At 44.8% G+C, this 12,913-nt stretch overlaps 1 protein-coding gene across 5 annotated transcripts in view; it reads right to left on the reverse strand.

The window, feature by feature from the left end:
- Window positions 1-12,913, reverse strand: part of AMBRA1 (autophagy and beclin 1 regulator 1) — a 145,747-nt gene that overhangs the window by 65,439 nt on the left and 67,395 nt on the right. For 4 of the 5 annotated variants that reach the window (XM_040328190.1, XM_040328189.1, XM_040328192.1 and 1 more), the window contains exons 8-10: window positions 7,076-7,162; window positions 5,034-5,213; window positions 3,749-3,904 (exon numbers count right to left, since the gene is read on the reverse strand). In XM_040328190.1, coding sequence (XP_040184124.1) covers window positions 3,749-3,904; window positions 5,034-5,213; window positions 7,076-7,162 — 423 coding nt within the window. The remainder of the gene's footprint in view (window positions 1-3,748; window positions 3,905-5,033; window positions 5,214-7,075; window positions 7,163-12,913) is intronic. The other variant, XM_040328191.1, reaches the window with a different exon arrangement.

Below are 12,913 nucleotides of genomic sequence, written 5' to 3' on the forward strand. Positions count from 1 at the left end.
TGCTCCTTATGCGACCGGGGGGGGGGGGGGTAGGGGGTAGTGTTTGTCATCATGTCAATCACTGACTGCGGCATAGGAACGCCCACTACCTGGAAGCCGGCTAAAAAAAAAAAAATAGCTTTACAAGGTATGTACAACAACAACAAAAAAAAAAAAACAGCATACTGTCAATGTCGGTAGTGAGCTGGATGTAATGTTAGAATTTTTTTTTAGGGTGAACCCCCACTTTAAATGATCGAGACAAAATCTCAAACAAAAATCATGAAAAAACACGATACAACGGTTATAAATTGAGTTACATTTCAGTGAGTAAAAAGTATTTGACCCCCTACCAACCAACAATAATTCTGGCACCCACAGACTGGCTACAGTATGTGCTCATGTGGAACACAGATTAGTCCCGTCAATTTAAAGAGGAGTTCCACCTAAAAATTGAACTTCCGCTTAACCCACTCCTCGCCCCCTTACATGCCACATTTGGCATGTAATTTTTTTTGGGGGGGTGGGGGGGGGCTTCAGGAGAAGGGGACTTCCTGTCCCACTTCCTCCTTCCGCTGAGGGGGCTGGAAAGGCGATTAGCTTAATCGCCTTTTCACAGCCCCTCCCTGTAGGCGAGCGCCTGTCCAATCGGACGGCGCCGCTCACGCATGCGCAGTGGGTGCCGGCCGTGAAGCCGAAAGCTGTCACTGCCGGGTGCCCACACTAAGAATGAAGACGCCGCCGGCGAGGGGGGGCGAGGAGTCCCGGCCGGCGCGTCGCTGGAGCCGTAGAGCAGGCAAGTGTCAGTTTATTAAAAGCCAGCAGCTACACTTTTTGTAGCTGCTGACTTTTAATAAACTTAAAAAAAAGGTGGAAAACCCCTTTAAGAAGGTGCTCCTAACGACAACTCGTTATGTGTATAAAAGACACCTGTCCACAGAATCTCTTTCTTCCATTCAAACCTCACCATCATGGGCAAAACCAAAGAGCTGTCAAAGGACATCAGGGACGAGATTGTAGATCTGCACAAGGCTGGAATGGGTTACAAGACGATCAATAAGAAACTCGGTGAGAAGACAACTATTTGGAGCAATTATTTGCAAATGGAAGAAATGCAAAATAACCATCAATCACCCTCGGTCTGGAGCTCCATGCAAGATTTCACCTCATGGCGTAAGAATGATCATGAGAAAAGCGAGGAATCAGCTGAGAACTACACGGGAGGAACTTGAAAATCATCTGAAGGAAGTTGGGACCACAGTCCCCAAAACAAACCATTGGTAACAATACGCCACCATGGACTGAACTCCTGCCCGTAAAGTCCCCCTCCTCTAGAATGAACATCTAAACGAATCAGAGGATTGCGAGAAAGTGCTGTGGTCAGATGAGACCAAAGTTTAGCTCTTTGGCATTAACACGACTTGCCGCGTTTGGAGGAAGAAAAATGATGACCCCAAGAACACCATCCCTACAGTCCAGCATGGAGGTGAAAACATTATGCGTTGGGGCCGTTTCTCTGCTAAAAAGGTACAGGCCGACTTTGCTGCATTGAGAGGCCAATAGACGGGCCATGTATTGTAAAAATCTTGGATCAGAACATTCTTCCCTCAGCCAGAAAACTGAAGATGGGCCATGGATGGGTCTTCCAGCATGACAATAACCCAAAACATACCGTCAAGGCAACAAAAGTAATGGTTTAAGAAGCAGAACATTAAGTTTAATGGAGTGGCCTAGCAGGTCTCCAGACCTTAATCATATAGGAAGTTTATGGAGGGTGTTGAAACTTTGAGTTGCCAAGCAACAGCCAGGAAACCTTAAAGTGGAGGTTCACCCTAAAACAATTACATAACATTACATCCAGCATACCAACGACATGTACAGTATGCTGGTATTTTTTTTTTTTCGCCGTACATACCGTTTAATTGTTATTTTCCCCCCGGCTTCCGATTCCCGCGGGACTGGGCGTTCCTATTGAGAGCTTAGATGATTGATGTCTGGTGAAAAACTTCCCATGGCGCATAAAGCGCGTCACCAGTTTTCCGTAAATAGCCGACCTGCGAGTCGGCCCTATATGGCGCCTGCGTAGTCAGGTCTACACAGCGGGCACAGGCGCCGTATAGCGCCGACTCGTAGGTCGGCTATTTACGGAAAACTGGTGACGCGCCTTATGCGCCATGGGAAGTTTTTCACCAGACGTCAATCATTCTAAGCTCTCAATAGGAACGCCCAGTCCCGCGGGAATAAGAACCCGGGGGGGGAAAACAATTAAACGGTATGTACGGCGAAAAAAAATAAAAAAATACCAGCATACTGTACATGTCGTTAGTATGCTGTATGTAATGTTATATAATTGTTTTAGGGTGAACCTCCACTTTAAGGATTTAGAAAAGATCTGTAAAGAGTGGACCAAAATCCCTCCCGAGATGTGTGAAAAGCTGGAACCAACTACAAGAAACGTCCTACCTCTGTGCCTGCCAGCAAGGGTTTCTCCACCAAGGACCAAGTCATGTTTTGAGGATCAAATACTTATTTTACTCACTGAACTGCAACTCAATTTATAACATGTTTTTTCTGGATTTTTGGTTGATATTATGTCACTATCATTTAAATTATACCTAAGGGAAAACATGCAAAATCTGCAGGGGATCAATTTCCCCAATGTAAGCCCATGCAGGGCAAAGAAACAGGATTGTTATAATTCCCCCTACCCTGAAAGCACACATTCACCTGTCTGTCGACATCCACCTCATCCTTCCATTCAGCTTTGACAACCATGTGTAAGCTCAGAGTCATTCTAGATTAAGCTTACACATTGCCGAGGACACTCCCCACAACAGCTCTAGGACAAATCAGTAAGCACCAGTGCTGACAAATAGAGTGAGTCACATGCTCCACCAGACCGAGTACCTTCCTCACTTCTGGCAGCTGAATATACACTATATTACCAAAAGTATTGTGACACCTGCCTTTACACGCACAAGAACTTTAATGGCATCCCAGTCTTGGTCCGTAGGGTTCAATATTGAGTTGACCCACCCTTTGCAGCTATAATAGCTTCATTTCTTCTGGGAAGGCTGTACACAAGGTTTAGGAGTGTGTCGATGTGGACGAGAAGGCCTGGCTCGCAGTCTCCACTCCAATTTATCCCTTAGGGGTTCTAACTGGTTGAGGTCAGGACTCTGCAGGTCAGTCAATTTCCTGCACCCCAAACTCACTCATCCATGTCTTTACGGACCTTGCTTGTAAAGGCAAGCGTCCCAATACTTTTGGTAATATAGTGTCTAGGAGGCAGAAAAGGATAGACAACTTAACTGCTAGGGAGAAAGGCATTAAAAGGCCAATTCCAACCTTTAGCAACCTGTTACATGTCACACAATATTATTTAGGTGGCAACATGTGGCTAAGCAAAACTTCCACCCCCATAGCACCCATCAACTACACCCTTTACAGCGTGTGGGGGTTCTTCTCCCCCTCAGCGGCTGTCAAATTTGAAATGACATGTGAAAGCATGAACTCTCAATGGAACACCAGTGCAACATCAATGTCAACGGACACTTCCTCCAGCTCTCCAACTAAAAGCCCAGAGATCGTGAGTGCAAGGTTTTTCAGGCTACCGTTATAAAACAAATAAAATTCCTTCAAAAATATGTGCACTTTCATTATTTTAATATAGTTGAACTTGGCCTTAAAAAAAAAAAAAAAAAAAGTGAATATTGTAGATCTCCTCCCAACAACCTACAGCACCTCCCCCCGTCCCCATTGCACTTACCTCCTCTGTGGAGCTAGGGTATTGCTCGCTGACCATGCAGCCGATGTAAGTGGCCTGGGATCTGAAAGTCGTGCTCTTCTTCTAGGATGGATCAGAGTGATTCTGGCCTGTGATCGTGCTGACCAATCAGAATCGTTCTGATTCGTCCCAGCATCCCTAAGGAAAAAAGAGAATATGACCACGGTTCTCAAATCCCCGGACCCCACACTGGCTTCCAGGGCAGTGAAAGCTTCCACAGAGGTAAATGCAGCAGGGACTGAGGGGGAAGGGGCTGGGGCAGTTGTGGGGAGGGTCTACAGTGTCAGTTCACGGTTACATTTTTTGTGAAATCTGAACTTGCATATTAAAGCAAATCTGCATGGTCAAAGCACATTTGCTTTAAAAGGATAAGTTCACTTTCACAAAAAAAAAAAAAAAGCAAATTTTCTTGCAGAAAAAAAAAAAAATTATTTAGTTAGGGACCCCTAAAGTATTGCACACGCAATCAGCAGATCGTGGGTGTAATGCCACGGTCCTGCAGACCGTCTGTATAGCTGTCTGCCCATACCTCCTATATGGGCAGGAAGTTGCACTCTGACAGGAAGACTCCATGATCAGTCTAGAGAAGTGATGGCAAACCTTGGCACCCAAGATGTTTTGGAACTACATTTCCCGCGATGCTCAAATGTACTGCAGAGTACATAAGCATCATGGGAAATGTCGTTCCAAAACATCTTGGGTGCCAAGGTTCACCATCACTGGCATAGCGCAATCAATAGCGCTTTTTTTTTTTTTTTTTTTTTTTAAGAACTACAAGCCGACAACCGCAAAGAAAGATGGGACTTGTAGTTTTCCCATTCAGGAACACTGACAAATTAAGCGATCAGGAGGATGGAGCATTTATTGTTCATTTTAAGATTGTGACATTGAATGGGGGGGGGGGGTTTGGGTGTGGGGGCGGCGCTTAATATGGTTGTAACATGTTACAAAACAGTGAACTTATCCTTTAAATCTCATTATGCAGTCTTCATAGTTCTGGCCTCTCTAGATTTGCAGTAACAAAAATGCATCTATGCCACCCATGCAAGTGCGTTTTCTTTTAAAACATTACTTAAATTCGGATCGTTGTGGGTCACACAGGCTGCCCTCATGCTATTGTTTTTTTCGGCGGTTACTTCATTGCATTTGCCGTTTGTAATGTAATGTATAAGCCGTGTAGAAAATCACTGTATGGTTCCTGGCACTGAAAGAACCAAACCATCCACAAAAGAAAAGCGAAACACAACCCCACAAATGGATTACTCACTCAAACTCCTCAAATTCCAGGTCACCAGCTTCCACGGCGCTCTGGCCTTCGCCGGAGGAAGGGGCCGATGCAGAAGACCTCAGGCGATTCTGCTGGTAGCGCATAGAGCGCTGCCGGATACTGTCCCTCCGAGATAGGTACTGGATCATTCTTTGTGCGTAATAAGCAGCTGGAGACAACCTGAAGACCGCAAGAGACAATTAGGAGTTTCTTCAAATCCATCAATATTAAAAGAGAAGAAAAAAACAGCTACATCAAAAGACTAAAAAGGATAATTCGAACTATTCTTACACCTTTTAGCAGATAAAAGGCTATATGAAGAATGCTTGTTATTCAGAAAATCGGTCTAGCCAGCACTTTCAGTATTGACATTGGAAATAATCAATTGCCGTATATGCTCGAGTATAAGCCAGCCCGAATATAAGCCGAGGCACCCAATTTTAGCACAAAAACTGGGAAAACGTATTGACTCGAGTATAAGCCTAGGGTGTCCATCTGCATGCCTCACTGTGCCCATGACTAGACTGACAATTAACATGGAAGTCTATGGAAGGTGTGCCCGGTTTTGAAAAATAAATAATTGGTGCTCCCCAGTCGTAGGTCCCCCAGACAACAAACTTTGCACACTTGTAGAGGAGAAATTGGGTTACATGTGTGCCAATTTTTGGGTCCAGGGGACCTACGACCGGCACTGGGTCCCCAAAGTCACCGGAGAACTGACCATTTAACATGGGAGTCTATGGAAGGGGTGCCCAGCTTTGAAAAATCGGTGCTCCCCGGCCGTAGGTCCCCCAGACAACCAACTTTGCACACTTGTAGAGAAGAGTGGCCTTACATGTGTGCCAAGTTTGGGATCCAGGGCCCCAAGGTCCAGGAGATCAGGCGCAAAAAGGTGACTTGAGTATGAGCAGAGGGGGACATTTTTAGCACAAAAAAAAAAAAAAGTGCTGAAAAACTTGGCTTGTACTCGAGTATATACGGTATGCTGCTAGATTCAAGTGAGCTACTGGTGTGGTATATAGAACATTAAAACCCAAACCAACAAATGGGGATAGCCAGCTCTATAAAGAACTGCTGCAGCAGTAAGAATAGGTGCTTTTTGCTAGACTTTTACATGGATACGATTAATATAATCGAGCTGTCATTTTAGGGAGCAGTTAAAAAGGTACCCCAAAAAAAATAACCTCTGTGCACTTCTTTCCTGCACCATTACTCTGTCCAAAAAAAAAAAAAAAGTTTCTAAATGTGGTCAAAAAAAATAAATAAAAAAAAGAAGGAGGTGGGGGCAGCTCGTTGCTCCAAAATGTATTGAGTCAGTGCTTACACAGGGTCAAAGTTTCATCCCCTCCCTCAAAAAGTGGAAATTGGCATTTCAGGTCTTACCACTCCATTTTATCCTGAATGTGAAAAATGACAGATCCTCTTTAAAAAGTGAGCTTCTAAGTCCAGCTGCTCTGAACCTTGGATTTTAGTGCACCCGGGAGGCACAGATGCAGCGTTCCTTTGTCTGGAGCATGTCCAAGCCTATGGCATGCTGCAGCTGAATGGGGCCAGAGTCCTGTACCAACTTGCATTTAGAAGCCTATGCGTTCAGGGATGATTGCTCTATTGCAGGTTCTCAGTAGAGTGTTAAGTTCTGAGGAAGGGTGTGCACCCCCAAAACGCGTTAGCTGTCCCCTGTGCATGTCCATGCACTGTGTTTATGGTCTTATTAAATTAACTCTGGCAATGCACTAGGTGTGCACGCCTTCCATTTCTGTTTTTCTTGCAGCTAGACGGCACCCTGTGCAAGGGACTTTAAAGGAGAACTTCTAAGAAAATAGACAGACATTGCTTACAAAACTGGGATCAGATGACCAACCTTCAAAAGTACTGCTCCTATTAGGAAGGTACTATGGCTGTGACTTAAATGTTTAAGCTTCACAGGTTTTTTTTTTTTTGCTTTTTAGATTGTCACAGGAACAGGAGGCGATAAAATATTCCAAAACATAAGATGATTACCTCCAATATGGTCACCTTTAAACAAAGATTATTCAACGTACCTGGCAGGGTCAGGGTATATGGGATGCTCTCGGGAACCAGTGCCATCATAGCGAGACAGAGAGATCAGCGAGGACTCCAAAAGCCTCCTACAATGAGAGAGAGAAAAAAAAAAAAAAAATTGAAATAAGAAATTAAAATAAAAAGATTCTGCAATTGGTGGAGGGAGGGAGAGAGAGAGAGAGAGAGAGAGAGAGAGAGAGAGAGAGAGAGAGAGAGAGAGAGAGAAGGAGTGGGAGAGGGAGAGAATTATGGGAGCATAGAGCTGGACTCCTAGACTACTCTGTGCAAACCCATTGCACCCAATCAAGGTTTAGGTGGAACCCGGAAGAATGCCATAATGTGGATATTTGCATTCTAAAGCGTTTGTTAACCCCACCCCCAAAATAAATTGATCCTCTTTCTTTAAAGTATGTTCTACAACACAGTACTTGTGCGATTTGGCCCCCTGTAATACCTGGTTGATCCTGCCATTTTTTTGCACTCCTCCCTGTAATCTGACCACGGTCTATCGTGGCTGCTGAGCCCTAACACAGTGGTCAGTTTATGTGCCGCCATCATCCACACCTCTCCTTCCATCACACTTCCGAGCAGCTCACACATTACTGCTCACAATTACGGACAGCCCCTCTGTTAGGATTACATGATGTATACACACACACACACACACACACACACACACACACTATGCCATTTTCTAAAATTCTTCATATAAATACAGTTTTTCTTATCCCTGATCAGCGGTCACATGACCGCCCAGAGCCGTTTGTATTACAGAATGAGGTCACGTGACCGCCTGAACGCCATCGGAGTGAGAGCTCAGCCTATCCCTCTGTAATACAAACATCGGAGGAAGACCACGCCGGGTGGTCACATGACCGCTGATCGAGGATTAGAGAAACGGTATTTATAATTCGAATTTTAGAAAATTGCTTATAGCAAATACATTTTTCATATTTCTAGCAGAGGGGCTGTGTGCACTGCATTAACAACCCCTTTAAAAAGGTAAACAGCTTCTAGGGGCCCAATTTTTTACTTTTGCCATAGTGGTCTACTTTTGCTGTAACCCTCTTAGCTACAGTTACATTTCAGTACAGAAAAACATGAAAAGTTCTCACATGTTAAAAATGCACATTTTAGGCCTGAAATTTACATAAAACCCACAAACATATATTTTCTGAAAGCAGACGACCTGCAGAATAAGAGTTTCAATTTTTAATTGCACAAAAGATTTGCCCAACTGTTTTTCAAAAATTTAAAGTTTTTTTTTTTTGCTTTTTACTTTAAAAAGAGAAAAGACTGTCAAGTAAGCAAATACCAAAACCGGCAAAGAGGAAATTTCATGCAAAAAATCACGATAAATTACAACACTCAAAAAAAGGTCTATAGACGTTGAAAACTTAAAAGCTCATCAGTTTAGAGTTAACCATAAATAATGCTCTAGAATTACTCCACTTCATCCAACATGTGTGGCAACATCAATACGTTACAGAATTGTCCTTTACGTACATCGTATCATCCTCATCCGAGGCACAAGTCTAAGAAAACCCGTTCATATGTGTTTTGTATAAACCCAGCTAATACCTTATGGCAGATTTTTGACATTCTGGCATAAAAAAAAAAGCCAGGCTTTAATTTCTGGCCCATTACATATTCAGAAACACTGGTCGAGTAATTCGTAGATCAGGGTTCCTAAATGTAATAATGCGAGGACAAAAAGAAGATCCAACAAGAAAAATCTTACCAAAATTTTAGCAAAGAGAAGAAAAATGGCCATATAATACATTGCAGGCGCTCCTCATCTTTTCTGTAAACTTATCAAATTAAATTTTGACAATTTCAACTAGTGCTGGGGTCTTTTTACCTTACAACCTTGTCAGTTTGATTCTATCCCCCACCGCTCGGCATACATGTAGTCCGGCATACATGTTTGTGCTGTCAATTATATTGGTTTAATTCTTTTACAAGTTTTGGTGCAGGTGGGAGCAACAGTGCCACCATCATTGGTGGGAGCAACAGTGCCACCATCATTGGTGGCGGTGGGAGCAACGGTGCCACCATCATTGGTGGCGGTGGGAGCAACGGTGCCACCATCATTGGTGGCGGTGGGAGCAACGGTGCCACCATCATTGGTGCCAATGGGAGCAACGGTGCCACCATCATTGGTGCCGGTGGGAGGAACAGTGCCACCATCATTGGTGCCGGTGGGAGGAACAGTGCCACCATCATTGGTGCCGGTGGGAGGAACAGCGCCACCATCATTGGTGCCGGTGGGAGGAACAGCGCCACCATCATTGGTGCCGGTGGGAGGAACAGCGCCACCATCATTGGTGCCGGTGGGAGGAACAGTGCCACCATCATTGGTGCCGGTGGGAGGAACAGTGCCACCATCATTGGTGCCGGTGGGAGGAACAGTGCCACCATCATTGGTGCCGGTGGGAGGAACAGCGCCACCATCATTGGTGCCGGTGGGAGGAATAGTACCACCATCATTGGTGCCGGTGGGAGGAATAGTACCACCATCATTGGTGCCGGTGGGAGGAATAGTACCACCATCATTGGTGCCGGTGGGAGGAATAGTACCACCATCATTGGTGCCGGTGGGAGGAATAGTACCACCATCATTGGTGCCGGTGGGAGGAATAGTACCACCATCATTGGTGCCGGTGGGAGGAATAGTACCACCATCATTGGTGCCGGTGGGAGGAATAGTGTCTTGTCCCTAGTAGGAATTATGCCCCATTGTTATTGTTAGTGGGAGGAATAGTACCCCAAGGGCTGGACAAAGGTCACAGTTTGGAGAGCACTGCTCTATACTATTTTTAACCAGCTGAGAAAGTAGAGCTGACAGCATAACCTAAGCAGCCATTCTGTGAAACTCAATACTAGGACTTAAAGTTCTAAAATACAGGACAACCAATGACGGTCTATAATAAATAATAGATAAGAACATTACTAGATAAAGATTCAGCTTTCAGCACTGGCAATGTGTGTTTGAGCTTCCTTCCATCACAGCCCATTGACTTAACAGTTGACTAAATGGCATTTGTTCAGCATTTTCTGTGCTCACTGATCCCGGACATTGAAGCATTTTTTCAGTCAGCCAAACAGCAAACCCTTAATTCCATTAAATGGAGAATCATCTTCCGCAAAGAACATATTTTCTGCCTGGTGACAAAGCAGACAGGAGGAAGGATATATCTGCAAGGAGGGAGTAGCAGAGGATGGAGACTTTGGGATCGTACAAAGAAGAAATGGTATTTTAAAAAAAAATAAAAAATAATATGTATTCCAACACACACGCTAAAGCAAATCAAGCAAGTTTGCAAATGTAATATTTAAACATGTTTCTGTTGTCCACTAAAAGTTCTTCAAGGATCCTCAGATGTACTACCCAATTTTCCTTTGAGAATATCTGACACAGGGAAAAAAAAAAGGGGGGGGGGGGGGGGGGACAGCCGCCAAAGCTCGTTCGGCTGCACTTGTCCTGTGGATCACAGGAGTGCAGTTCATTCTGCACTCCTGTGACCCATTTTCAGCAGACAGCGAGCTGAAGCACGCTGTCAGCTTATGTCACAGAGCCAGTCCAGGCTCGGGCAAGATCGTGACAATGAAGTCGAGATCCACCAACATACCTGGACAGGCGAGATGCTGAGAGCCTGAGCCGGCCGCTAGCCCACCCCCTCCACAGCCCAGTGAGCGCGGGGGGCAGAGCAATGACCAGCTCTCTGCTCAGGGAAAAAGAAGATCTGTGTACTTCCCTGTCAGAACGGAGATCTGCCTTGTTTACATAGGCAGATCCCCATTCTGCCTCTGTGGAGCGATCGCAGGTGGCCGGCCGATTAGCTCCCCCTCCGTGCAGAGGGCATGCCCACACTATTGCATGAATTGACGTACAGGTACGTTGTTTCATACAATAGAGCCGCCCTGCCGCAGTATATACGCTGTGGGCGGTCTTTAAATGGTTAATGGTTTAGCTGACAAATACTGCTGAATCTAAACAACCCATGGACAAATTGAGTTAGGCCCCTTTCACACTGGGGGCAGGACGTGCGGTGGCGGTATAGCGCCGCTAAAAAAAGCGGCGATATACCGTCGGAATTCGGCCGCTGGCGGGGCGGTATTAACCCCCACTAACGGCCGAAAAAAGAGTAAATACTGCTGGCAATGCGCCTCTGCAGAGGCGCATTGCCGGCGGTATTACCGCGGCCTCCTATTACTTTCAATGCAAAGGAGTGGTGAAGGAGCGGTAAACACACCGCTCCTCTCACCACTCCTAAGATGCTGCTTGCAGGAGATTTTTTTTTCCTCCCGCCAGCACATCACCTCAGTGTGAAAGCCCTCAGAGAATGCAGTGCAGGAGTTTCAGGCGGTATTTAGGCCCTATTTTTAGCGCTAAACCGCCTGAAAAACTGATCAGCGTGAAAGGGGCCTTATACTGTAGCATCTCCAACCATAAAAATCTAGATTGAGGAGCAATGCAATGGTTAAATATTATAAAAAAGAAAACTTGTTACGATACGGCTGTCATTTCTATACTCAAGAACAAAGAAATTGTGGGGGGGAAATTATAGCTCATCTCAAATATCAGCCAAAGACTACACTGACCTGCTCAGATATTACAGTAAAGTGGATGTCTAGAAATGCATTTAATCCACAAAACTGCCATTCTGATACTCTCAGCTCTCAGTAGAGGAAATTGAGGCCCTAAGTGCCGGTTCACACAGGGGCGCCGCCCTCAGGCGACTTATCCGCCTGACAAGTCGCACTCCATGCATTGCAATGGAGCCGTTCTAATAAGAGCGACTCAAGTCGCTCAGACTTAGAAAAAGGTTCTTGTACTACTTTGGGGCGACATTGGACTTCTATACACAAGTCATTTTGCAAGCCGTGCTGAACGGGGAGACTTCAGAGTTGGACGACTTTGAAGCGTCCCCCGGCAATAAAAGTTGAACTGGTGCGCTGGCAGATGAACATCGCCAGCATGCGGCTCTTCCCTCTTTTTGAAGAGTCGCATAACAAGTGCCGAGCATCTGTTAGTGTGAACACCTGCAGCTGTATAATCTTCTCATTATACCTTTTCATTAAAGGGGTTCTTTACTTTTATATGTATCCAATCCTCACTAATGAGAAAAAATTAAACATTTCATGTGATGGAGCGTTGTAAGCTTTTCAATCAGTGCAGATGAGCCCCTCTGCCTTTCTTTCATGTATACATTATTCCTGCATGATGTCGGGATATGGGGGGGGGGGGGGGGGGCTGCTTTGAATCCATCTGATCTACTTTAGCTGCATGTATGAGGAAGGGAGGGGAGCAAAATAATATTCCAAGACTGCATGGAAGTACGCTATGCTCAAAGGAGCTAACTGTACATGACACTTTGATTAATTCTGCCCATAAACTAATTTAAAAGTCAAATACAAATTACAACAACATGTCAAGAAACACCAGAAGCGATGACACGCGGATACACAATGTAACTAATAAATATCATGTTTCTTGTAGTAACATAAACCTGAAAAGGGGCCTTCCCCTTAGGACTTGTTCTTGCATTGCCATGAAATTCACAGGATTTGCAGCAAGAGGAAAACCATAAAAAAAATGATGAATAGGAGAAAGTCCGGCCTTATAGGAGGCATATTATCCAACAAAGAAAATGTCAAACATGCTGCATGGTGTCCTTTACAAAATGTGACTTGTCTGAAAAAAGTGTGCCCATAGGTTTTTTTTTTCAACATATCTCCGCTTTAATGGCATCCCATTTGCAGCTATACCAGCTTCAACTCTTCTGGGAAGGCTGTCCACAAGGTTTAGGAGTGTGTCTATGGGAATGTTTGAC

Source organism: Rana temporaria, chromosome 11, assembly GCF_905171775.1.
Source record: "Rana temporaria chromosome 11, aRanTem1.1, whole genome shotgun sequence".
Classification (NCBI taxonomy): domain Eukaryota; kingdom Metazoa; phylum Chordata; class Amphibia; order Anura; family Ranidae; genus Rana; species Rana temporaria.